Source organism: Falco naumanni, chromosome 13 (assembly GCF_017639655.2).
Source record: "Falco naumanni isolate bFalNau1 chromosome 13, bFalNau1.pat, whole genome shotgun sequence".
Taxonomy (NCBI): Eukaryota; Metazoa; Chordata; class Aves; order Falconiformes; family Falconidae; genus Falco; species Falco naumanni.
In genome coordinates, this window is record NC_054066.1 from 11,787,516 (window position 1) to 11,814,068 (window position 26,553).

Sequence of the window (26,553 nt, forward strand, 5' to 3'; positions counted from 1 at the left end):
CTGCTTTCCCAATTCCTGGTTAGGATGCGGCACCCATTTAAGTTTGGGCTGGCCCTGACCCTCCCCTGAGCATGGTGTAGTGGCCTCTGGGCTCGTAGGGTCCCTTCTGAGCATCCTGGCTGTGCTGGGGGTGTGGGAGGTAGGACACTGCATAGCCCATACTATTACTTGGCCCAGAATTGCTTGTATACAAGGACCAATCTGTCATGTAAAGACAAATGGAGAAGAAAAGATTCTACATCTAGCTCCTAAGTGAAAAACTCAGAACTGCTTTCAGAGAACTGCTGCTGCTTTGCTTTTCTTTACCCATTTTTTTTTTTTTTTTTTTGTAGATGGGGCTCCCAACATCTTCCAAGGTTTGTCAGAAGATGGAACTGACCCTGAAGCCTGGCGGCGGGGTGTGCGGTGAATGCAGGCACAAGCGCTGTGGCCCGGCAGACGGGGCCAGCCCCACGTGCCACCACCCAGGGCAGCTCTGTGAGCGCGGCAGAGCCTGCTCTGGTTCTGCAGGTACGGAAAGTTCTTGCACGGCTGGGTCTGTAGTGCAGCCAGGCAGGTGAGCGCTCAGCGAAGCCACGCTTTCCTTGGCGTTTCATTCTCCTTATTTGCCTGAGAAGTGGCTTCTGAGGAAGGAGAGAACCACAGGCAAGGTGCTGCTGGGCAGGTCTGTTGGCCTGCTGCAGGGTGGCTGCTGACCCCCATTTCGCTGCTGTCCTGCACAGTGCTTGGCTGATACCTGCTTGCTTTGAATATAAAGATACAATTTATTTGCTGCTTTGTTGGCCAGAACTGGCCTCGTCAGCATGCTGGACTGTATCTTGATGGAAGACTTGTGCCCAAACCCTGTAAGTTTCAAAGGCAGTTAGTGTGTATTTGGGGGGGCTGTAGCTGTGGGAAGCAATGTGCTGAGCTGTGGATTTTCCTGTTTACGTGGAATCCTTTAGTGTGCCAGGAGAAAGATAAGCACTTAATACTAAAAGCTGCAAGGAGAGGTGGCTTTATTCAGCTTCCTTGCTCTGCAGAGCTAGAGAGCCTGTGGTTCTGGTGTTGCCTGTAAACTGCCAAACCTCAACCATGTCCCTTCTGAAGCATGTGTGTATGTACTCGAACACACAGGCAGATGTGTGCATCTTACTGTTTTGGATGAAATCTTTAACTGATTGCTGGGTTAATACTAATTCACAGCCAAAACCCCAGGGTAACATAAGGCCTTACCTTTCTCTTGCTGTTTTTTTCCATCTCCAGTGTATCACATCCACTCCTACAAGCTGCCCTATTCCTGCGCTGCCACCCCCCCACCCCCCCCATGCTGCCAATGCTCCCCCATAGCTCGCAACCTCAACAACCTTCTCTTGGAAATTCGAGAGAATAGGAATAGAATTTATTTTTTTTTGTCTGATCTGTTTTCTGAAGATGGTATTCTCTACAGCTGCAAACCAAATACATTGTGCCTGCCTGGTTCCTTTGCTTCCTTAGTGGCATCCCGTCCTCATGGAAGGCAGTGAGTTCTGATCAGCTCAGAACAGAATATTAACTGTTATTTTATCAGTTTTTCCTGCAGCTTACTACTATCATTAGTTATTTTAATAACGGCAAAAAGTTTCACATGTTGCTGATTCCTTTCCTTTTGTCAGATACTACACAGAGAGAAATATTTGTGAGCTTTCTGTACCGAAGGCAGTTTGAGACCACGAAACTGGAAATAACAAGTTCTTCTTTTTCATTTAAACACAAATCCTAGTTAGCATCTCATCCAGGACTGGCACCTAGTTCTTTAAAAAAATGTCTCAAAATTGGATTCCTGCTCACAAAGAAAAGTAAAATAGTCCTTGCCTCTACTGGACTTAGTCTCCAATAAGCAGTGAGTGTGTTTAATTACTGTGGAACTGAGAGCGTGATATTCCTGTCTGAAGAAATGGGGACAAAGTACATCTCCCGCTTTTACAACCGCATTGGTTAAACTGTTCTGCTCAGAGTCAGTTTAAAACTGAGAATGTCCACACGATGCACAACAGTAAACAAAAAGCCTAGAAAATTAGCTGCGTTCATTTGGTCACATCCTACAGATTCTTCTGGCCACTTGAAACGAAACAAATTGCTTCTCTCCCACCTGCTCTTGCCCCTGGGCAGTTTGTCTAGTTGCAGTATGTGACAGTTGTATGAAAACACATGTGTCTGTACAAATGACAGCTTGTGTGTCTACAGGAAAAATATTATTCTGTAGATGCTAAGTATTTTCTATTTTTATTAGATGTAGCTATTGGAAGCTAGAAGCAAACAGCAGTACAGAAAGAACTTTAACATATGGATATAATTTATATTAGGCATTCACTATGCAAACTCATTTACAGTATTTTTTTTCTTCTCTTGGATTAACTGTCTTTTGTGTTGAACTAAATTAGCTGTAGGACTTGGAGCTTTTTGATAAGTTCTGAGGTGCTGACCCTGCCAAATTGTTGGCCAGGATTAGTGGACCTCCTTCATCTGGTACTCAAAAGCATGCATGATGCTAGCTTTGTATTTCAGTTATACATTTTCTTGGAAATTCACGTTAACCTGGAATTTCCCTGTGCGGAACTGGCCAGATTTCACCACAATGTACTTCTCTGGTTTTAGTACTACTCAACGCCTTTGATATTATTTTGTTTTCATGTTGAAACAGGAAGACACTCAGTCCTGAATTTAATTTTAGTGGAAGCACAAGGAACGGAGTGGGACTCTTTCATTTGGTTTTGACTCTTCAGTTTTTCCCTCCTGAGCTGAGATTGCTATGGACTCAGCACAGTGGTTAGGTTGCAGCTTTCACATGCGGGCCAAGCAACAACTGTGGTTTAGCAGCGTTTTAGCGAACCTTCTCAGGGAGGCTGCGCAAACCCTGCTGTTCTGCACTGCTGTGTACAAAAGGCCCGCTTCTGACATGGGTTTTTAAATTAGAAGGGAGGAGCCTGTCACAGAATTGCCCGTGGTTAGGTAGGAAAGAGTATAATGATGCAAACACAATCCCTTCTTCCTTGGTTCAGAACAAGGTATGTGGGGGGGAGGGGACAGACCCTTCAGCCGCATGCATGAGCACACGTGCATGGCAGCAGCTTGCCAGCACCGTACACAAGAGCTAGAACAAGCAAGGCAGGGTGAACTCTGATCTTTGCCGTTGTGCACGGTGGGATGCCAAGGTGTGGGGTTGCTCTGCTCTTGTGTATAAACTACTGCTGTAAAGCTATTTATAGGCAAGTAAATAAGAATCTGAAGCAACATATCTTTTCTTCTCAGTATAGTGCCATTATGGTGATCTCTTAGCTGGTATATGTTGTAATGAAGTGCTGTAATGATTCAGCGTAGCTTTTCTGAGCTGTGTTGTACATTCATCTTGCACTGCTGTTCCCTGCATGCTGCCGTAGGAGCTCTTCTCCCACGAGTGCCTGGCCGTGTGAGCCTGTCTGCCTGACTCCTACAGCCGTGTCATATAGCCAGTTACAATCTGCTCTGTTGATTCGTGTGCAGCATGGTTCAGGTGCTCTCTGCAGGATCTTGCTATTTTCTTTTTGCATTTGCTTGAGACAAGCATGTAAACACTTCTGATCAAGAAAATCGCATCTATGACTGCAAAGTAGCTGCCATAAATTAAAAACTGGGAGGGGGAGAGAAAAAGCAGAATTAATGAAAAACGCATTAGGGAAATGCTGTTGCTTCTGGATGTGACAGATACTCTGTTATTTTTGTTTACCTGTGTTCTGGCACAGTTTCTTTATGTTCAAGGTTTTGCTTTGTGATTAACTGAAATCTTAGCTTTTCCAGCAAACAGCAGATCTGTGAGGAATGAAGAACTGCCTCTTGTTTCAATCCTCATGCCTCTTAATAAACATCAGAGGCAGGGAGGGATAGGAATAGGATTTTTTCCTATTAGCGCAAAATGTAGAAGTAGCTTCATTACCCACATACTCATGAATACCGTAAGTGAGGAGTCTCTCGGTTCTTTTTTGCTCTTACTTGCACATTTCAGTGCTGTCACCACGCTGGCTTCAGTAAATATACCAGACTTTGTAAAAGTATTTCCAACAACACTGGCAAGTCTATTTATGAAGTTGTAATTGTTACTTGCCTACATATTCCTGTACTTAATTTTAAAGTTTGAATTCAGACTTTAATCTTTTAAAGTAGCTTTTGCCTTCTCTGTGCCGAATATCTGAACAGCTTCAGTCATCTTCAGATCCGTGGCAGCAGGAAGCTGCCCCAGCTGAGATCCCAGCTGAGGAAATGCAGAAGTCGGTACGTTTCAGTTGACCCCAATATGAGTGGAATTGGGCTGACGGAAATTGGGGACACTTGTCAGATAGGCTATCCCACCCCAAAGTAGGTACCCAAATTATGGGCTGAAAATTCTGTTATTCACATGGAGATCAGCTCGGGAGCAAACGTTGTCTAGGACTTAAAAGGCAGGTGGTGTTTTCACTTGAGCTCAGATAACTCCAGTAATTCAGGCTCTGTCTCGTGGTATTGAACTCCCTTAACAACACGCAGTTGTGTTGATTCTGTGTCTGAGAAAACCAGCCTGAGTTTTTGGGCAGAGGGGGTGTTATTCAGTGTCCTATTAATTAGGAAAAGCTGGTCGGGTAGCAGGGCCTGATTATTTACACTCTGGTATATCTGCCTTTAAAATGTCAAAGGCCAGCATCTGTAATCCTTAATGCTGCACTAAAAGACAAAAGGGAAGAATGATGGCTGACACAAGGGAAGAGCAAGATGTCTAGTTTTCTACAGAAGAAAGACAGAATTAAATTGCTTTTTGGCATAGTGATTTCTTTCTTTGTAAACCTTTGAAGATGAATTGGCTGAGCAGTAAATAGGAAGTAAGTTAATAGCACTTACCTGAGTCACTATGTCCAGTCCTAGGCCTCTCGAATCCACAACGACAACCGTAAGAATGGTCTGAATCACCATTGCAACGAAGTTGTTGAATCCAAACATCAAGGCGTAGCGTTCCATGCTCAGATTGACTGCAATCTGGAAGCTAATGTGAGACTGGCAGGTCAGTTAATTCACACCGGGTGGAAAGCTGTTGCTCTCTGTTTAGCTGATGAAGAGAAACAATTCATGCGGATGATATATCAAGACAGAGTAAATGGAGTTTCATTTGTTTGTTTGCTTCCTTGATTTCTCTAAAACAAAAAGTCTTGACTACCATAGTGTATTTGCATATTTTTTTTTGTACTTTTCCATGTTGCTTTTCCAAATCATGTTATCAGGTGACCTGCTTTATCTAGTAGAACATCAGATTGCTTTAACCTTCCCCTTTGTTGCCTCTTTACCTTGATGGACTGTGCCAGACTGGTTGTGAAGTCTCCATGGCTGGAGGCTTTCAAAGACCTGGCCAGACAAAACCATGACCTGATCTGGCATTGGCAGGAGCTCTGCCCTGGCTGGGAGGTTAGACTAGAAGTCACAAAGGGTATCTTCTAACCAGCTTCTCTGTGATGATGTGAGTCACTTCTTGCTTTTGTGGCTTGACAGTAGAGGTAGCATACTATTTATTTCTGTCAAGAACCTGTAGATTTTTCTTGCAATATCTTTGACAACAATCAGAACATCTTTCCTTGCAATATTGACCTCCAGGGTTTCTGTCTGAACAAGAGGGTGTTATTCCCGCAGTATTCTTTTCATTGATTGTTAGCAGGGTTTTTGTGCAAGCTTTTACTTTTTTTTTTTGGTAAATTGTGTTGAAATAGTCCAGGTGTGATCCGCTATAATGTACTAATAACCCACCAAAATGAAAACAGAGCATTCACTTGGCTTCAATTTCAAGATGAGCATAATCTTGTCATGCGTTATAGTTTTAGCATTTTTTTTAAATGGTATCTGAATAATTTTGGGTTTTGATATAAAAATGCATCTGTTATTTTTTGGAATGTCTTTAGACATTAATATAAAGAAAAAAGTTTTATATTTATTAAACAGATTATAGATAATCTTTGTTATTTATATTCTTTTTTTTCTCTATTTCTGACAACAGAATAGTTTGGTCTCCTAAGGGATCTGGTCTGAGTTAGTGTCCAGTGTTCTCTTTTATTCCTTCTTTACATCATAATATCATTAAGAATTATATGTATATAGTTAATTTGGGGAACACTCTATGCCAAATCTTTTCCTGCACTCTTGCAGTTCATAGCAAGCTAAAAAGGGGATCGTAAGGGATGGTGGTCAAGGCATGCTTGTCCCTATTATTTACTTGGCATCTTCCATGCCAGGAAGGAGGAAAATAGCTTCCAAGTTGTGCTGTTACTGTTGCCTTTAGTAATAAAGATATGTTTTACCTTGTTTAATTTCTGCCTATGTAGATGTTCTATGTCCTTTTGATACCTTTTCTTTGATGGTTGTTTAGAACAAACCCAACATAACTAGACATTTAAATGTCTTTGTCTTTACCTAAACAGTTATGTCTAGCATTAGATCAGCTGCCTCTGAGTAAGAGGAGGGATGCCCAAAGGAAACTTAAAGTATGGTTAGTGTTCTGTGCATAATGGCAGCACGGTGAGGTTTTTATACTTACGTTGCTATCGTTATGAGGAACATATAGCATGCTTTGAAAACGAGATAGCCAGCGTAACATGCCCAGATGTTGGTACTGAAGTACATGAGAAAAAGAGAACCAGCATCTATGGCAGAGAAGATCCCTAACGCCAGTTCTCCAAAAAGGTCCCAGTTAATTTTCATATATTGTACTACAAAAGATGTTACAGAGCCTAGAAAAAGAGGAAAAAAACCCATGTAAATATTGTACCCGTTCTATAGCCTGTGTCACTGAGTCTTGCCACCCTCACATGCCAAAAGGCAATGCTGAATGGTGAAGCAGAGTATTTCTGAAGTGTTTTGAAAGCATTTCTAATCACTTTAAGTTGTGCAGATGAGTAGTCATTTTTAGATAACTGCATAAATCAGTCTCTGCCATTCTATTCTTAATGTTTTATTTCACTTCACTGGATATAAAACAGGATAAACAGTTATGTAGAAGGATTGGCTGTCTGTACCCAGCAAGAGAATTAGGAACATAGTTTGGAGCTCAAGAAGAACGATTCTTCCAGCTTCTATTTGCTTACTTTACAGCTAAGCTAGTGAACCTTCTAGCTTAAAAGTTTAGTTTTGTGCGGCTCTTAAAGGGGCTAAGCTGTCAAAAAATGGAGTTTGAGGTATCAAGTGAGTATATTCAGGGCAATAAGAAGGGATAGGTACTGTGCTTTTGGTGGGCTGGCTACCAAGACACATCTGTTGTGAAGGTAAGCCACCTGATTACCCATCGTAGGGGTCTCATACAATTTTAAAACTTTTCAACTCTACATTGAGAAATAGGCAATTCCATGACAGAGAGGAATTAATCAAGGAGTAGATACTACAGAGTTAACTGTTTCTAATTAATTATTCAATTGGTCAATTTAGTTGCCTACCTCAAGATGAGTAATTTTTAATCTTAGAGGTATCCTTCTTAATTACTGTAAGGGTAAACTGAATGACCAGGTATGAAGTAGACACGTTTATTTTCCGTGGTGGATCACAACCCAAGTTCTCTACAGCAGCACAATATGAATTTGTGAAACACTGCCAGGTCGTGGTATCCTCTGATGTTACCTTTTGATAATATTAATTTGCTTATATGGTGTGGGCTTCTGCTTCTCCTGCAACAGTGTAATGATTAACGTCACTAGTGTAATGAATTCAATGTCTTTTTCAGTAAAATCTCTGTATCTTGAATGACTAAAAATTTTTCCATCCTGCTGCACAAGAGCATTTCACTACAAAAAGATCTTAATGAGAGGATTATGTTCATGTGTAAAATATTTATGAAAAAATCCTCTCATCTGTGTAAGCTGATACCATTGTTATGGGAACTGTGTGATACTTGCTGGGGGGGGGGGCGGGGGGGGGGCGGGGAGTCAACAACCTCATCTAAAGAAATGCAGGTGCCTCTGCAGAGTTACCAGCTCTAATGTATTTAGCAGCTGAATGTAAAGATGTAAAGTCTGCATGACTTGTACACTCTCTGCATACTGGCAGGATAAAGTTGGGTGCCCCAGTCGTACAGAAAAATAGCATAGCTCACATTTAAGCTGCTTTGTACATCAAAGCACCAGGTCTTGAATGCACAATGCATACACTGGCTTCCTGGACCATCCGCAATGGAATGGCACTTTAAAAGTTTTACTGTGGAACACTTTTAGAGACAATCATTGTGTTTGATGCTTAGACACTAACTTACTCAGGAAAGTTGCCAGTGCTTCCACAGCTCCGTTGTACACCGCAGAGCTGTGGGAGGGGGCTCTGAAGTCCCAGAGCACTTGGATGTAATTGAGCACCTGGTTAAAGCCAGCCGTAGCCAGTGCCCACCACAGGGACCAGTACAGCAGTTTCCTGGAGCTGTAGCAATCCCTCAGGTCGGTGCTCAGCTGCACCAGTACCCGCAGCACGTGCTGCTGGGGGCTGGGTGTATCATCCTGCCGCTCGGGTGCCGGTCCCCTGGCAGCGGGTGCGGAGCTCTCGTCCTCCTGGCAGCGCGACGGCCTGGGGGGGTCGGGTGCAGCCGCAGCTTGGTCTGCTCCTGGGGGAGTTTGGGAGACGTCCTTCCTGTGGAAGAACATGCTCTTCTGAGGCATCGGGAGGAAAAAGGAGCACACGAATGCCAGGGAGACAGAGGCCAAGGTAATGGCGTTAAGGTGGAAGTAGGATACGTCTGCCAAGGAAACCAGCAGCTGCCCCAGCACGGCAGCAGCGGTGGCTGCAGCAAGGGTGATACTTCTGCAATAGCTCGTCACTCTCCGATAGCGATCGGTGCTGACGACGCTGTAGATGTAGGCGTAATAGGCAACCTCGGTGGCTGTTACCATCCCGTAGAAGAATTCCACCAGCTGCATGGCCACCACTCCGTGTGCGAAGAGGAGCAAGAGCCACGTGACGATGAAGCTGATGCCCTGGAGGAGGAGGACGGGCTTGTAGCGCACGTAGTCTGTAACCAGGAAGACTGGGAAAAGGAGCGCAAGGTAGGAGTATGTCCAGACTGGGAAAATCTGGTTGGTAACCTAGGAGAGAATTGGAAATCCATGTTGTAATTCTTGGGGAAGGGAAGCTCATTTATTTTAAATGAGTTTGTAGAAGAAAGTTTTTACTCGAAGGAATTAATAAAATATATAACCACACTGAAGTGGCATGTAACTGTTGAGCAGGCAAATGGATCTTGAATCCATTAAATGGATCTTTTATTTATGCCATCTGCTGCAAACTGTAACCTGCCAAAGCTGGTTACAGTTATGCTTTTTTTTGGTTTTTATCTTTGTTCAAAAACTTTAAATTTATACTTTCTTATTTTTGCTGCTCCATATAAATAAAAGGCAGAGTAAAACTGTACCTCATCTGTGGTCAAGTTTTTATCTGGTCCTGTTAGATAGGGTGTTAGGAAAGGTTCTGATGGTTTCATCATGCAGAAGAATCCATAAAGGCAGAGGATCAAGGTGGGAAAAGTCCAGGTTTTGCTTTTCTCTTGCTTGCAGCAGCCCATGGCTTCTGCAGCAAAGCTGAAAAGAAAGCTTGTTAGAAGGATGATACTGCCCATGCAAGCCCAAAGATGTCTGGTAATTGATTTTTATTTTGTGGTTTCTAATGCTAAGGAGTGCTCTTTAGAGGCTGGCAGTTCGGAAACATTTTTCTTCATAACTTTAAGTGAACAGCTTTTCCTTACATTTGTTTGCTGTTTCTCTGTCTTTGTAAACAGTGTATAAAAAATGACTTGGAAGATCTTTAACTTTGAGACAAATGACGGTGTCACTCAATCTGCATTGACAAAGCTAACCACAGCGAAAGCCTTTCGAGGCAAAAGCTGCTGAAGAGGGTTGAGCACTGATCATCGCCAAGCACCATGTTGAATGACAAGTACTTAGTTCACAACTGCTGTTTTTTCTCCTTTGCCTCCTAGGTGTGCTGTGCCTTTCCTGTCACGGAGAGCTGGTAACTCTGGACCCCAGCAGATGAGAGTCACTAACAGATACAGAAAGAATGTCAGGCCAGATCCTCAGCTGGAATTCACTGTGTCAGAAATCCACTTTGGATACGGACATCCTATTTTCAATCTATAAAAAAAATGTATTTGTGGTCACGGAAGGTAATAGTTCACACTAAAATGAAATGAAGCAGGTTTTTTTGCTCCTGTCTCTAGCTGAGATTTATGGAATAAATTAAACTTTGACTCCACTGGGCAGAGCCCAAAAAGAAGTCAAAATGGGTGTAATGGGGCCATGTGTACAGTTTATCTTTTGGAGCCCTCAGTGTTTCTTACCAGCTGGGATTTCCATCACTCTGCTTTTGAATTTTATCTATTTTACCTCCTGATGAACTTCCCCCCCACCTCCCCCAGGCAAACCTTTGTTTTAAGAAGTAGTGTTTTCCCTCAAAACTTTCTGTAAAAGCTGAAGAAAGATCTCTTCCAAAACAGCCAAAATTATTCATGTACCTGTTGACTATATCACTCCACATTGGATGGGCAGAGGATACTCTTATAGGCTCTGATATATATATATATATAATGTATAAGGCAGCAGGAATTATGTGTTTTATTTGCTAATTTCACACCGTGACAGCACATTTTACTAATAGCCTGATGCACTACGAAATGGGTGCAGATCAAAAGGAATTTGAATTATTTAATTTTATGTATAATGGCTGAAACAATTGCCATGAAAGGATTTAGAGCAGAAATGAATTTAGCTCTGTCAGCTCTGTAGTGTGAACCACTAGAGGGCAAGATGACCCCGGCCAAGGAAGAACGTGTATGGGGTGAATGTGAGACCCAGGGCGCTCAAGGGAAGCAGCATTTCTGCCCCTCCTTCCTCCTCAGCTGTTGTAATAGCTTCTGCTCCAAACATGGCTTTGGCAGGATCAATTCTGGCCCTGCCCAGGATCACACTGGCTTAGTCACCACAACATCCCCCGACCTTCCTTCCCCATGATAATCCTTAAAGTAATACGATGCCCTAATGCCCCGTGAATGCTTCATGTGGTACTGAGAAGTTCCGAGAAAGGCGTCAAGAAGGGGGATGAAGAGCATCTCTAACACTGTAATAAAAAATACTTGTGCAAGGTAGCTCTGATATAGGCAGGCTATTTTTTTCCCTTCCCAGCCTAGGCGCTGTGCTCTCCTGTTTTGGGTCTTGCAATGTTTGCTCTCCCCCTGGCAGGCTGCGTGACACAAAGGCAGCAGGTCTCATAGACCTGTTCGAGACGCCCTGTACCTTGGGAAGTGAGTGGGGCAGACCGCTGTATTCCCAGGGCTCGCAGGGCACTGTGCTGCACCTCTGATGCTGCCTGCCTGTGCCAGGGCTGTGCCACCATGTGTAGTAATTTCTGGTTTGAGCTATATGCAGAAAAACTTCAGGTGTGCCCTGGTCACTGCATCGCTCCAGTCCCAGCACATGCACTGCTGGGTTTTCTGCTAGACCTGTACCTCTTTTCTGTAAATTTACTTTTTGAGGCACCTGTGTTAAGCTGGCAGGTAAGTCAGGCAAGAATTTTCCCACCCGATTAAAGCAGATGTGCAGAAAAAAATCCTGCCACTGGTGCTGAGCCAGGAAACGCAGTGGGCTGAGGGCTTTGAGGGGCAGCCTGTGCTGCCCTTGGGGAGCAGCAGGTGGGTGCTGCTCTGTCCGCAGCGGGGTGTGCGCTCGCCTCACACCCCAGCCCTTCGCTCTCAGTGAAGGACTCTGCTGCAGCCCCAGCCATCGCACCTTTCTGCATCCATAAGGACAGACCTCTGACAACGAGATCCATACTATGGTGCTCAAGGGTGGAGGGGAATCCAACTTGTTCCCATGCAGTTGACCCCTTATGGTCAATTTTTCTTTTTATAAGTCTAGGTTTTTCTTAACTTCTGGAGAGATGGTGAGATGCCTTGGTGTCGTTCTGCAGCAAAACAATCCTGTTTTATGTTTTCCCCCATTAATTGGTTAGTGCCAGAGCTGTCTGCTCTTCTCCCACACAGCATGACTCAGCCCCCTGGTTCCCCACAGGACTGCTCTCTTCTTCCCTCCCTTTTTCCCTTGTCACTGCAGAATTTCTGATTTCCGAAGTTCATATATAATCATACCTTGTCCGCTGGAGCTCTTCCTTTCTTGCTTCCAAGGGAAAGGTCCTCTTTTATTATTTCCAGTCTTTCTTCTGGCTGTCCTGTGCGTATTGCAGTTACTGAACTCTGTTTGGGTTTTGTGCTTTTCCTGTTCTTCTGGTATTTCTACTTGCTTTAATGACAACTCTGAAAACATTTCCAGCTGGCTTTCTTACAACATCCACTCTCAGCATCCTTAAAGGAACAGCCAGCAAATCTTAGCCTGGCCTTGCCCAAAGGCAGTAGTAAAGTGAGACTCTCACTACAGTTTGGTGCTTGACTGGCACAAAAGCAATAGAGCTAGTCCTGTTTCCAAAGAATTCTGTATCTATTTGACACAGAACGTGGCTTGAGACCCACCTGTGCCTCAAACTGGTCTATATTAAAGACGGAGCAGTAGCCATGCATGGGTAATGACAGAGATGAGGGAGAACAAATACCAGTCTTATAAGTTTAAATGTTTGCCCCCTAAATACATGGGGTTTCATACTACTCTGGCAAGTTTGAAAAGGAAAACACCCTGCTCTGCTTCCCCTTGATGTTTGTCAGCAAATTTCTTGGATCTATTGCTTAGGCAGGTTCTCACAGTTCTACTGAAGGTGGAGATGGCCTTATAGCCATCTTCAGAAAATCCCATGGGATTCACAACAGTGAAGCATACTATCTGAAATGTACAGATTTGCACAAAAAGTATGTACCTACAAATCTAAATCGACTCCCATCCTGTCCTACAACATACAGACCTGGAACGAGTGATATAATAATTACTTAGGAATTTGACCAATGTGGTAGGAAAATGATAGACTTGTAAATAGCAGTGAATTATCTAATAATTTCAGAGGAAGACAGCTTCTGAGTTAACACACAGTAAAATGGTACAGTAACTTTAGGGAGACAGTAAGGAATGTGAAAACCAGATTAAATTCCCTGTTGGGTCAGATGAATTGCCCAGCTAAGCCAGTCCTCTGCCTTCAGTCTTGGCCATATTTGCAGCTTTTTTGCCTCTTACTCCTCAGCAGTCAAAGTCAAAGGATTAGTGATGTTACAGGGGTCATCTCAGCCTATTGCCTTTATCATGTGTTTGATGACTTGTTGTCATGATGGATCAATATCCATCTGACACTGCACTATCTGTGTGAGCTTTTGTGATATATGTGAAACTAATGTGTGAAAGGGACGTAATAGTTCCTTTTGGCACTTTCCCAGCCATCATTCACTGTCTGACACTGATTCCTGGGCTATTTTGGTTCTGCATGTTTAATTGAACCTGTAGCTATAGGAGGTGGCAGCCCACCTGCAAGGACAGTGTGTATACTGACATTTGATGTCATTTTCAAAAGCTCTTGCTAAAGTGCGGAGACCTTCTGTTGCAGTGAATGGCATTACTCTGAGTGTGCTTTGACTTACTGAGGTAAGAATCCAAGTCAAATTTCTTGGCACTGAAAAAAAACCCCAGAATTCTGTTGGGGTTTTTTTTTCTGTATATGTAATAATGAGAGAGAATGATTTAAGTAACTTCCAGTCATTGATATTTGTTTTTTTTCTCCTTTCAGATCCTCTTTTATCCTCTATTAGCTCTTCTTTCCATACTCTTAAGTCTGTCTTTTTTGTACTTAAAATATTATCCTTTTTCACCGATTCACATCTGAATGCCAAATGGAAGACAGCAAAACTATGATGGGCTTGTGCAAGTTTTTGGGTCAACCTGGGCCCTATGTCATAACCTGCCTGCAGCAGGGCCTGGTTGCTGGCTTTGAAGGGGTCCGTGCTCTTCATGCTGAGTGTGGATGTAGTCTGGTTGGAAGCAGAAGTGAAGTTGTTCTGCTTGGAGGGTGTGCTGGGGTGTCTGTTTATAGCTGGTATCCCAATTCTGTTCAGCTGAGAAAGGGAAGACTCTGTAAGACCTGGAGAACAGGTGAGTTTTATAGTAGTAGTGTATCCTAAAGAGTTAATGTAATATGGTCTCTAATGTATCAAGGACAGAAGAAAATTCTGAGGAGAGAAAAGGAAGGAAAGGCAATAAAAGAACACAACTGCAAAGTTCTGTCACTCCAGTACCTTCTCCTGCCTCTGCTGCCCCTTGGACTCACTCCTGGCACTCTCTCTGGTGCTTCACAGGATGGCACCAAGGCTGAGAGCCCTGCCTCAGCTGTGTGAGGTATGTGTCTGTCTCTCTGACTGTCTGGTTGGGTGCCGGCTTAAGCACTGACTTTCAGCTTGCCAAATCATATCTGTTTCTTGACACCTGCTTAACTCAAGAGAAGAGACTTTGTAAATCAGGCTGAAGGCTTACACTCTTTGAAGAATGGGTACTGTATTCCCTAAAAGAAAGAGTGATAGCAAAGAACATTTACTATGGATAATAGTGAAGATTTTTCTCAATTGGTGGTCACGTACGGCCCACGCACAGAAAGGTTGCAATGGCAGTTATGAAGATTAAACTGTCTTTTAGTTGGATTCCTCAGACCTAGGAGCATTCACAGGGGAAGTTCACTTTTTGATTTATGGATGAGCAGATCTTTGTCTTTTCTAATGCTCTACATGCCTGTTTTGGGAACAAGTGACCGTTTGCAGTCTGAGCCTGAATCCTGTGGTTTGTGGGTGAGGGTTTCCATAACTTGCCTCTCAGCTGAGTCTCGTGCAGGGTTCTGGAGGCAGGGAGACATTCACATGCTGGATGAATGCTTTTCATCTGAGACATTTAAATGCTTATCCAAAGTCTAGTTTAGAATATGTATCTAGAAACTACTAAGTACATTACTCCAAGGGGCAAGACGTTCAACCAAACTAATATTTCAGGTACTTAGTTTAAACGTAGATTCATGAGTGCTTCCTTACTAAGAAGTAATGATGTAAGGTTTTTTTCCACTATACTGCTACTTACGTCAAGCTATGCCCTTCCTTTTCATCCGGTCACTCTTCTTATTCATGTCACATTAATGACACATTGCCATTTGTACCGTGCTGGGTAGTGGCTACTGGTAGCAGTGCAGGATGTGGAACTAACAGTGGTGTCGTCACCCTGAGTGGGAAAACTGAGAGGCTTAATTCTTTTTTCTTACAGGCAACGTTTTAGTGGTGGCACACTTGGATGTTTGCACAAACCAGGCCTGGAGCTCTTGCTATAATGTGCTACTAACATAGCATGGAGCATGCAGAAGTTTTGTGATGAGTTTGTAAAGACTGGTTGAACCTACTTTGCTTGCAAGACCCATGCTTTATGTCCCCTTTTGTACATTGCTGACTCTGGGCCAGTGCTGGGTTGGAAGGAGTGCTTTACGCTCTTAATCTCCTGTTATTGGCCAGGGAGAGTTAAGTTCAGTATCTTTAGCTTTCTGCAATATAAGTCACTGGTTGGTTTTTCTCCTCTTTTGGTTATAGTTTATTTGGTGAATTAAATGTAGATGATGGGTCAACATCTACATAGTTGTGCAAGGCTGGGGAAGCAACATCCAGATTACACTAGGTGTCCCCTTGGGAGTATTGCCAAAACTTCACGGGGTTGTACGTCTTGCTTATTTGCATCGCAGTGACCTACATTGGAGCTCTCTGACTTGTTCCAAGTCTCCTGCAAAAACCTGCTGGAGGCTTTGATGGGTTTCCAAATAAAGGTGTTTCACACTGTCTAAGGACTGGGTTTGTTAGTTGAGCAAGATACTCCCTTTTACTTTCTTGCTTTCATTGGTGCAAAGCACACTCTGCCCTCCAGCTGAAGGGTGCAAAGCAGTGTGGTCCAAAGGAGCCACAGAGCCAAGCCAGACGACAGTCCAGCATGTGAAGGTACCTGCTGATACTGTTCTGCTACAAAATTCATTAGTCAAACTGAAGCTGTTTGAGCTTTGTGGTATCTTCCTCTTGGATTTATAGGTCTGAGAATGCTGGAAAATTTAAATTTTATCACTTTCAACTTTGGTTTTTACAATTCAAAACTACTTTTGAACAACAACAACAAAACCTATGCAAGTTGACCATAAAATCTCCAGCACTGAGCAGACAGATGATATCTTACATATGGTCTCTGTCTTGGCATCAGGGTACGTTTTGGCCCTAATGGCCAAATTTATTTCTGTTGCAATTGTACCAACAGCAAAATACTGTCTTGAAACTTCTAAAACAGAGAACTGAAGTCCAAAAATAGTGTGATCCAAAGTTTACTGGAAGTTGGAGAAAGTTTTCCTGTTGTATTCAATGAATGTTACAGCAGGGCAAAAAGGCTTACAGAAGAACAGGTTATACCTTAAGTAGTTCCTTTTCTTTTCCATACATTTTCCTTCCAGATTATCAGCAGAGGACAGGAACTACTACTTTGTCAGTGGGATTCTCTGGGGAATTTCCTTTATTTAAAACTTTGTGGTGATTACTGTAGGTCTGCAGCTGACTTTTCTGCAAGTGCTGGCTGTGGGTTTGTGTACTGGGCTCTGGTTTCCCTCTAACTCATACACAGTATGTCTGTCAGCTCTTCTAATGGCATCATTTAAGCTATCAGTGCTTAAAGGAAGAACAGCAGTTTGGTACTTCTGCGTGGAAGTGAAGGACAAAGCATAAAATCATTCAGACTGAAATTCAAAAATACCTTTGAGATCATAAAGTCCAACTGTTAACTCAGGACTGCCAAGTCCATCACTAAACCATGCCCCTAAGCACTGCATCTACTTGTTTTTTGAACCTCCAAGGATGGTGATTCTACGGCCTCCCCGGGCAGCCTCTTCAAATGCTTCACCACCCTTTCAGTGATTTTTTTTTTTTTTTTTTCCCTAATATCCAATCTAAACCTCCCTTTGCACAGCTTGAGGCTGTTTCCTCCTGTCCTGTTGTTTGTTACTTGGGAGAAGAGACCGACCCCACCTGCCTACAGCCTCCTCTCAGGTAGGTGTAGAGAGCAATAAAGTCCCCCCGAGCCTCCTTTTCTCCAGGCTAAACCCCCCCAGTTCCCTCAGCCGCTCCCCATCAGACTTGTGCTCCAGCCCCTTCCCCAGCCCCGCTGCCCGTCTCTGGACACGCTCCAGCCCCTCTACGTCCCTCCTGCAGCGAGGGGCCCAGAACTGAACCCAGGATTCGAGGGGCGGCCTCACCAGTGCCGAGTGCAGGGGGACAGTCACTGCCCTGGTCCCGCTGGCCACACTGTTTCGGATACAACAAAAGATCCTGGCAAGAAAGAAGTGGTTGAATTTCTGTTGTGACTGCAAAGCTATCTTTCACCATCACTTTAAGGTTGTCAGTGTGGTTCACAAGTTGGCTTTGAGCTCTTCACTTCTGCAAGTTGTGTGGTTGAGAGAAACACGTCTATTTTCTGTGGCTAATAAAAACATTTTGCTTAATACTTCCTTGATACGAGCTTTATGTTACATGTAAGAATGAAACTATTGCTTTCATAAAATACCAAATGCTTTAAAAGTTGTGGCCTGATTTCTCATTGTTTCCAACCACAGATCACTCCCGTGACAGCGATGAGTTCCACATGACCAATGAGTCCGCCAAGTTCCACAAAGCAAGTAGTGCCTGGATATAAAACTCGTGCCAACTCTTGCTGATATTTTTATTTTTTGGTAGGAATGAAAAAACTCATTTTTTTAATTCAGTGCAATCATTGTTCAATACTGTAACAGAAAATGGGTAGAAATCACACTTTTATGCAATGAGGAAAAGAATAACAGACTCTAGACTTTAGAATTTGGAGGGCACTCCAGTTGCTGATGGATGTGTGTAGTATGTATATCCTAGCACCAAAAAGAACCCCATATCTCCAAGTCTGCTACTTAACGATGGGACCTGGTGACTTTGCCATCCTATTTGTATTTTTTGTAATGATGCTATACAATCCATTTCAATGTGCACTCTTAGCTTGTGCTTTAGCCTTTCTTTGATTGCATATTTTCTTCGTCTCCGGTTATGTAACAAAAAAAGGAAATGATATACAGGTCAAAGAAGTCTCATTTAAATTGGTTAATCCTCTTAGTGATTAATGATGACTTACCGTGGATTGCCAGAGATAAGAGGAAAAACCTGAAAGGATTTCTAAGTAACTTTCCATGTTGAAAGATTACTTTGTGGTGTGTGTTCCCTTGTATGCTGATCCTACAAATCTCTCACTAGTGGCAGATTTTGCCCTGTTGTCGCAGATGGCCAACTTTTTTCAGAGATACAAACTTGTATTTGTGCAATCTGTGTGTGTAGGAAGTTTCAGCTCAGCACCTCTGCTCTTACATCTTTTTTTCTGTTTTTTTTTTGTTTGTTTGTTTGGTTTTTTGTTTTTTGTCTTTTTTTTTTTTTTTAACCCTCAAGGTGCATCTCATTACAGACACTATGGGAGAGTGAATCATTGCAACAGCCCAGGTAGGATAAAGTCCTGCTGGAAGAACATCAATCAGATTTTGAAAAGTGCATATAACTAACTGGGTGCTTCATTTAATGTTAAATCTCTAATGACATTTGAGAGAGATTTAGAATAAATGTATCATGCTTCTAGAGTTGCTTGAAAGTAAGAATTCTTGTTCGCAAAATGTCCTGGATTCTTCTAATACGTTGATTTCTCGCCAGCTCAGAAGAATTTGGATAACAGAATCATCAAAGATTTGCATGGGTTTGTTTTTTAGGTTTTCATTCCTTTTTTTTTTTTTTCTTAGCACCACATGTTGGATTTTGTCCCTTTGATGAAGAATATTTTTTTTTTCAAAATTTTAATGTATTCTAAGTTTTTCTCCATGTTCCTTCATTTTCCTGTTAGTCCTTTCAAAGGCAGCAGTAACAGTGTGTATGTGTCATATCCTGAAACTCTGGCCCAGGTTCCTCAGTGCACTGGGTTCTGTGCAAACACAAAGAAAAAAAAGACTGCTCTCTGAGCTGAGGAAGGCTGTTAGTTACCTGAGGCAAAGGTGTTCTTGTAAAACACAGTTCATTTTGGAACAGCAGGTTCCTGTCAAGCCCAGATTGCTTGGCTTAAAACACGTTGTGTTTGAGCACCTTTTCTGGCTCTAGTTCTTGCAGAACAAGCTTTTGTTGTTTACAGGAGCCCCTGAAGCTCGTCAGCAGTCTGGCATGGCTGGGAACAGCACCTTCCTTAAAGCCTCCGCCAAGGGCCTAACCAACAGGACCCTGCTGTGGCTGACTGGAATTGTCCAGGCCAGCAATAAGGTGAGAAAGACTTTCAAAATGAGGACGACCAAGATATGCTCGTAGCAGTCAAGGGGAACTTTGTAGAAAGAGAGGAAAAATGACAATGGCCGATGTTTCCTTAATGGGGTCCCCCAAATGCCTCTTGCAGAAATCAAAAGGTGAGGACTAACGTCCAGAAAAAGTTTTAAGGGTGTGGGAGGATAAGAATGGCAATATCTCAGTTATGTTATGCTAAGAACCTGTAAGAGTTGGGATGGATGGATCCAGGGCTGTGGCTTCCTTGGAAAAAGAGCAGAACTCTTGGACAGAGGGAAGTCCAAGCCAGCTGGTTCAGACAACCATCATTTAAATCTCCCCATGGGAAAGTCCCCATAATGTGACTGTGTAGTGCTGAAAAGCTACCGTGATTGCAGCATTTGCTGTGAGAAGGCACGTGTCCATGGCTACTCTGCTGACATTTGTGACACAGCCACTCAATATTGTATTAATTAATGTCTATTAAAACCAAACTTGTTTGTGTTTTTGTTTGGCAAGTCAAAATTGGCAGGTGTTACTGGACATTCTTAAGCTAGTCTTCCAGTAATACATGACAAAACACCAGCTGTGTTAATCTTGTACTCACTAGTCCAGAGTGATCAAGTGCCCTACATGTTGTGTGTGACTTAGTAAAACCTTCAGTCAGTGAGTTCTCTTGGTTAACTTAAAACTTACCACTTCACATCACTTAGTTCTTCTTTCTTTTTTCTTTTAAGGGTTTTCTTTTAAGGGTTTATTTATTGTCAACTTGAAGAGATAAACATAGAGTGTGAGAGAAAAGGCAGCTCTGCATTTTCTAAATTAATCTCTTCTAATTTTTAGACAAAACTATTCATCATGTTTTAAATGAATATATGTATAGCTTCAGCCCACCTAAAACTGAATTTCTAATGAAATTTTTAAGTGCCAGGTTTTATTCCCCACCTCTATTCTTGTCTACTAATTGTCAAAATCTGGAAAATGTCACATACACCTCTTTCATAATTGCCAAGGAATATCTTTTCTCCTTTTTCTGAATTAAATGGTTTGGTTTTTTTAAGTGCAAGCCATCATTTGTTAGTACTGAAGGCGCTTTGATGACCAGGCCCCAGGCACTCGCCTTTTCCAGATCTTCTTTGGGATCTGTACATCTCTGGGAAACAGTCACGCCACAGCAGTGGAGAAGCAGTGACCAACATGCGTAGAGGTGGTGAGGTGAGTGCTATAGAAAACCAGAAGCTTCAGGCTTAGTTTCAGTAGGGTTGTGTGATTGCTCTAGTGCTAAAAATTACTGACAGCTTTTTTTTTTTTTAGTGAAGATTCCAGGATGTTATACCATAGTAAGTCACATTACTTATTTTTGTAACCAGGTTCCTTTTTGTCTATAAATGACACTTTGTGGTCTACGTTCCTTGCGGGAGATAAATGTTGTATCTCAATGAATTCGTGCCTGTCTTCCCCACCTTTGTAGAAATTATGCAGAAAATTGGAACTTCTCAACTTCTTTAATGGACTAACATATTAGTCAAAATGTTTCTGTTGTTGTGTTTATTATGACTAAAGACACATACAAACTTAGATTGGAAGGAAGATAGCTGTAATAAAACAAATCTAAGGTAACCTAGAGCTCAGCCTGGTAGGCAGCTTTTAATTTTTTCTTCTTTTGACTATGTGGTGGGTTGACCATGGCAGGATGCCAGGTGCCACCAAAGCCTCTCTATCACTCCTCTGCCCAGTTGGACAGGGGAGAAAAACATAATGAAAGGCTGGTGGGTTGAGATAAGGATAGGGAGAGATTCCTTACCAATTACCATCATAGAATCATTTAGGTTGCAAAAGGCCTTCAAAATCATCAAGTCCAACTGTTAACCCAGGACTGCCACATCCATTACTAAACCATGTCCCTAAGCACCACATTTATGTGGTTTTTGTCATGGACAAAACAGACTTGACTTGGGGAAATTAGTTTAATTTATTACCGATCAAATCAGAGTAGGATAATGAGAAATAAAACCAAATCTAAGAAACACCTTAACCCCCACCTATCCTTTCTTCCTGGGCTTAACTTTACTCCTGATTTCCTCTAACCCCTTCTCCCACTCCCAGTAGCATGGGATGATGAGGAATGGGGGTTGAGGTCAGTTCATCACATGTTTCTGCTGTTTCTGCCACTCCTTCCTCCTTGGGGAGGGGTTCCTCACACTCTTCCTCTGCTCCTCCAGCATGGGGGTCCCTCCCATGGGAGTGTCCTCCACAAACTTCTCCAATGTGATTCCTTCTCATGGACTGCAGTCCTTCAGGAACAGCCTGATGGGTCCTGTGTGGGTCCGCCACAGGTCCTGCCAGGAGCCTGCTCTGGTGCTCCATGAGGTCACTGTCTCCTTTGGGCACCCACCTGCTGCAGCATGGGGTCCTCCATGGGCTGCAGTGGATATCTGCTCCATCATTAACTTCCATGGGCTGAGTGGGAAAGCCTACCTTACCATGGTCTCTACTGTGGGCTGCCAGGCACCCGCAGCACCTCCTCCCCTCCTTCTGCACTGGCCTTGGGGTCTGCAGAGTTATTTCTCCCACATATTCTCACTCCTCTCTCTCTGCTGCTATTGTTCCATCCACTCCCCCCACTTCTTAAAGATGTCATTCCAGAGATGCTACCACCATCACTGATGGGCACAGCCTTGGCCAGCGGTGGGTCTTGGAGCCAGCTGGCATGGGCTTCGTCAGACATAAGGGAAGCTTCTAGCAGCTTCTCACGGAAATCACCCCTGTAACTCCACCCGCCCGCCCCGCCCCCCCCCCCCCCGTAAACCTTGCCACAGAAACCCATTACAGGCATTCCCCCCCCCCCCCCCCAGCCCCCCTTTTTTTTTTCCAACTATAGGTTTTGCCTTCAACTTTGAGAGGTCCACTTCTGTGAAAAGGTGGTTGGCTACCATGAGGGGTAGGGTTAATTTTGAAAGAGAGAAGTCTGCCCTCAGAACACCAGATATTCTTCTCCTGTATGTATGAAGCAGCAAGCAACCAGCAGTGCTAGGATGGATGCTGGTATGTTCACAGCAGATGCATTAGTCTCCTCATAACCAGCACTTCTGACAGATCAGAGGTTCGTTTCTCCCAACATGGATATAATTCGTCCATAATTGCATCAAACCAATGTCATTCAATAGTGTTTCTAGATCTGTTCCTCATGAAGTGCAATATATAATTAGTGAAAATTGGCTTCTTCCTTCAGATAAGGATTTTTGTCCATCATGCCGGCGCTGAACTGTGTGAAATCACTGTATTGCATCACAGCTGCTAAAACTCCAGAGATATTGAGCAAGTTACCTGTGGAACTTTTGTGCTTGGGACTGATTATGTATTTCACCATTGTGGATTATGCAATGATTAAATCCCCGCATTTGGCCCTGATCCTTTGAACTAGTGCCTTCTCCTGCCCTTTGCTCTGTCAAACATGTCCTAAACCACTGGAAATTACAGAAGGTAATTTCCGCTGTTTGGTTCTGTTCTTCCTGGGTGATCATCTGTATGGCTATAATGCTTTATTTTCAGCATTTCAGACAAGGGAAGTAATATGTAATAAAACAACATCTCTTTGCAAGGATGAATAAAAATGGAAATTTTGGTAAACTGCTGCCAATCAATTAAAAACTGTCCATATGTTTCTCATCCTATTGGAGGGGACAGGTAAAGATATTATAGACAGTGTCTAACATCAGGGCAAGAGATTAAATTTTTTTAAAAAACTTTTGTGTTTAATATTAGACCTAAACACATAAGGAAGTGCCTATAGTCTATCTGATCGTAGTCTATCAATCATATAGTTAATGATTATAAAACTCCTTCCCTGTGTCTCTTTTCAGACCTTAATGGAGTGTTTTAAGCCTTACATCTGCATGACTGTTTTGGGATCTCATAGCAGAGCTGCATAGTCAAATAGATCACCATTGTGGGGCTACAGTTCCAAAGCATTTCAAACTGTTTTCCAAATCATGTAGAGTTCTGAATTCCCCATGTGCATACGGCTTCTCATATGCAAGATTTTGATGAACACAGACATAACTTTGTTGACACAACTCCACGTTTACCTGGAAACCAGGCATTCTGCTTCCTTGCTGCTCTGCAATGGGGGAGAGTGGAATAATGGAGGAAATAACGCCCATTTTTCTACTGGTACAGGGCTGTTTATCAGGGTTGAACTATTAAGTCCCTTCAGCACTTCAGACTTCCAGCAGATACTTCTGTGAGTAAAAGCCCTTTGGGATAAAAGAGAGGAGGTGTATTACCGGGAGACAGCAGCCTGGTGACCAGGGAAAGTGGGGACAGAGAGGCTGTAGCTTTGCAGCCCGTGTCCGAGAGCGGTCTGGCTCCCCAGCTCTTCTCTTTAACATCCCCAAACCACTCAGTACTGTCTGTTTCCCAACATTACCTTGGACAAGGCTCAGTTTTCCCTGATGTGTTTCCTCTCCTTTCACAGCCCTGATTGAATGGCTCCACAGCACTGGCACCTAAGCCGTCTTTTCCTCATCTTTTATAATTCGTACAGGAGGGGTTTGGCCTGTTCCCTCTGGTCCCTGGAACAACAGGAGTGGGGGGTTTAGGAAAGGCTGCAAACTTTGTCAATCTGTATTTTGGCTCTTTGTCTTACTGTGAGTGCAGCAACAGGGAGGGAGAGCGGGGCTTGTGAGGGGATCAGAGGAGGGACGGCAGAGGGAGGGAAGAGACAAGTTAGGAAGCTAAAAGAAGAAAAGGAGAGTTAGACAAGACAAAACCAGAAAAAAATTATGTAGGCTTGACCCTGGCTTGGGAAGGAATCCAACTGGTAAGTTCATGCTCAGGGAAGGGCCACGTTCAGCTGAAGTTTGAGTACCTCTGCGGGTATTCAGACTGGGCTTTCACATCCTCTCCTGGGCAACCTGTCCCAGCGCTTTGTCACCCTTGCTATGAAAAGGGTTTTTCCCTATGTCTGATGAGAATTTCCCTTTCCATGACTTGTGGCTGTGGCCTCCTCTCTGAGAAGACTCCCGGCACAGGCCTCCCCAAGGCAGCCTCGCAGTCCCCAGCGCGGGGAAGCCATGGCCTCCCTCAGCTGGGCAGCCCCTCGCTGACCCCGCTCCGTGCCAGCCTCCTGACCACATCCGTGTTGGGACACTGAAGGCAACGTACTGGCCCAGCAACGACCACCCACAGCTGGCCCCGAGCAGGCTCTGAGGGGCAGGTCGCTGCCCTGGAGCCTGGCCGCCTGCTAGTTCACTGGTATTGCTGCCCCCCGGCCAGTCCGTACGGCCCCGTTCAGTCACACAGGTGCTAAGCGAAACGCAGCCAAAGCGGGGTGACAACAGCCACTGTCCCCTTGCCCACAGGGAATAATCGCTTCCCTTGAAGGCATAAGCACCTCCTTGTTTTTATTTTTTTTGCCTTCTGTTTGCATTATGGTGTCGTAAATGTAAAGACTGATAAGATACAGTTATGAGTCATATCAGGACCTAGCAGGCAACTTTCTTCAGCCATTTGCATTAAACCTTTTTTTTTTATTATTTGTTTTTAAACTAATTTGTGAAGGTACTTTGTATGCACTAAGTACAAATAAAAGGACAGTGCTCCTGAAGTTGAGACCCTCCTCATGGCTTTTGTTCTGAATTGAAATCTTAACCTAATTTCTGAAGTTGAACAAACTATGTGATAGAAGGAGTGTGGTGAGGAAGACCCTGCTGTGATGGGAGCACAGCAGCAGCCCCAGCCCGGTGGGAACCAAAGGTGTCACAAAAACTGCCCAAGGGCAGGATGAGGTGAGCACTAACTGGGTGACATCATTGCTCTGGTCTCCAAACTGCTTGTGCTTGGCTAGGAACAGGTAGGGGTGTCAGCTCAGGTAAGAAGATTCTGTCCAAAAAGCACCACATGGAGAAGAAATAGAGCTGTAGAGTCAGAAGGGAGACTTGAGATGTAAGGCCACCTCCATCTAGCCAACAGTATCAGTGACCACAGGTTAAGCTGTAATTGCCCAGGAAATGGCAGGAGAAACACCAAAGCTGGGTATGGGTGTAATAGATTTGGGATTGGTGAGAAAAAAGAATTAGGTATGAGCTGTTTATTTGGGGCAGGGTGGGGTGGAATTTGGGCAGAGGTAAGGACATGCAGGGGTGATGGAAAGGTGGGTTCAAAAAAAGGGGGAAAATGGGGAATAAGGTATAAAATGAGGAAGCAGAGCAAGATATGGGAAGATCTTGTGACAGAAGGAGTGTGGCTGTCTCCAGTCAGGGGTAAAGCCAGCCTGTGGGCCCCAGCTCCCTGGGACGCTGGGGCAGCCCCTGTGGACAAGCCACCAGGCTCTCCACCAGGTCTATGCCTGAAAGATAGTGCAGGAGCGGGGAGTAAGAAGGGATAGATAAACTTATAAGGCTTGTCCCTTAACATTAGTGCAGGAGGCAAGGGGGCAGAATCACAATGTAATAGCACTTACTAGTGATTTTTCACTTTTCTTCATAATAATTTAACCAATATGTTAACATAACCACTGTATCAATACTAATAGTAGTAACAGACTTGTAACTCAATATTAATTAAGGTGATATAATTGCAAAGTAATATTGATAATAGTAATGGTGTTTTATTAGCCAAATAAGGTAATACCTTTTTTTTTCCATAAGATGTGCTGTCTTATCAATAAACATTATAATAATCATAATCAGTTACATCTCAAGACTCCCAACTAACGAGGGAGAGGTGAACTCGGGGAATAATGAGTATATTAGCAAGACAGGAGGCTTTTAAGAAGGCTTTGTTAGCAATTTTTGAGATTATTCTTAGCCTAGTGCTTTTGATGCTTTTGATATTAATCAATAGATAAAAAGATACAGTTGATATCTTGACTTCAGAATGTTCTCTTCTAAACCAGCTGGAGACTTTCCCAGTGCTGACACTAGAGTGAAATAAATGGGAGGGTGGATGCAGAGGAAGATGAGTTGATAATCTAATGCCCGGTTTTCATATCTTCTTAATGGCAGTTGTTTGGTAGAGACCGGACGGTGTAAATTCCTGCTCAAAAATTAACGAGTAAATAAAAAATCCCAGGTTGTTACCGAACAGCCAGTTGGGGTGGTTTTTGTTTGTTTGTTTTAAAATAAAGTGGTGCTGATGGGGAAGATAGAGAATTCTTATGGCCAGTCTGATGCTTCTTGATACCTGCCAATCTAGAAGTAGTTATACGTGATTCAGGTTTAACTATTATCTTTATGGAAAGGAAAAAGCTATCAAGCCAAACCAGTCATTTCAGGTGTTACCTTTCTAGT

General features: G+C 43.3%; 1 protein-coding gene and 1 long non-coding RNA gene across 2 annotated transcripts; one reads left to right on the forward strand and one right to left on the reverse strand.

The window, feature by feature from the left end:
* The first annotated feature begins 15 nt into the window (after positions 1–15).
* On the forward strand, positions 16–10,227 carry LOC121097078. The gene is made up of 3 exons (XR_005830768.1): positions 16–139; positions 333–510; positions 9,953–10,227. It is a non-coding gene; the product is annotated as an uncharacterized LOC121097078 (long non-coding RNA).
* Positions 2,240–12,229, reverse strand: LOC121097077 (thiamine transporter 2-like). Its single transcript, XM_040613820.1, has 6 exons — positions 12,116–12,229; positions 9,389–9,554; positions 8,246–9,062; positions 6,545–6,737; positions 4,867–5,008; positions 2,240–3,628 (listed from the first exon to the last, which is right to left on the reverse strand). Exons 2-6 carry the CDS (start codon positions 9,536–9,538, stop codon positions 3,449–3,451), a joined length of 1,482 nt encoding a protein of 493 aa, XP_040469754.1. The 5' UTR covers positions 9,539–9,554; positions 12,116–12,229; the 3' UTR covers positions 2,240–3,448.
* Positions 12,230–26,553: the final 14,324 nt, after the last annotated feature.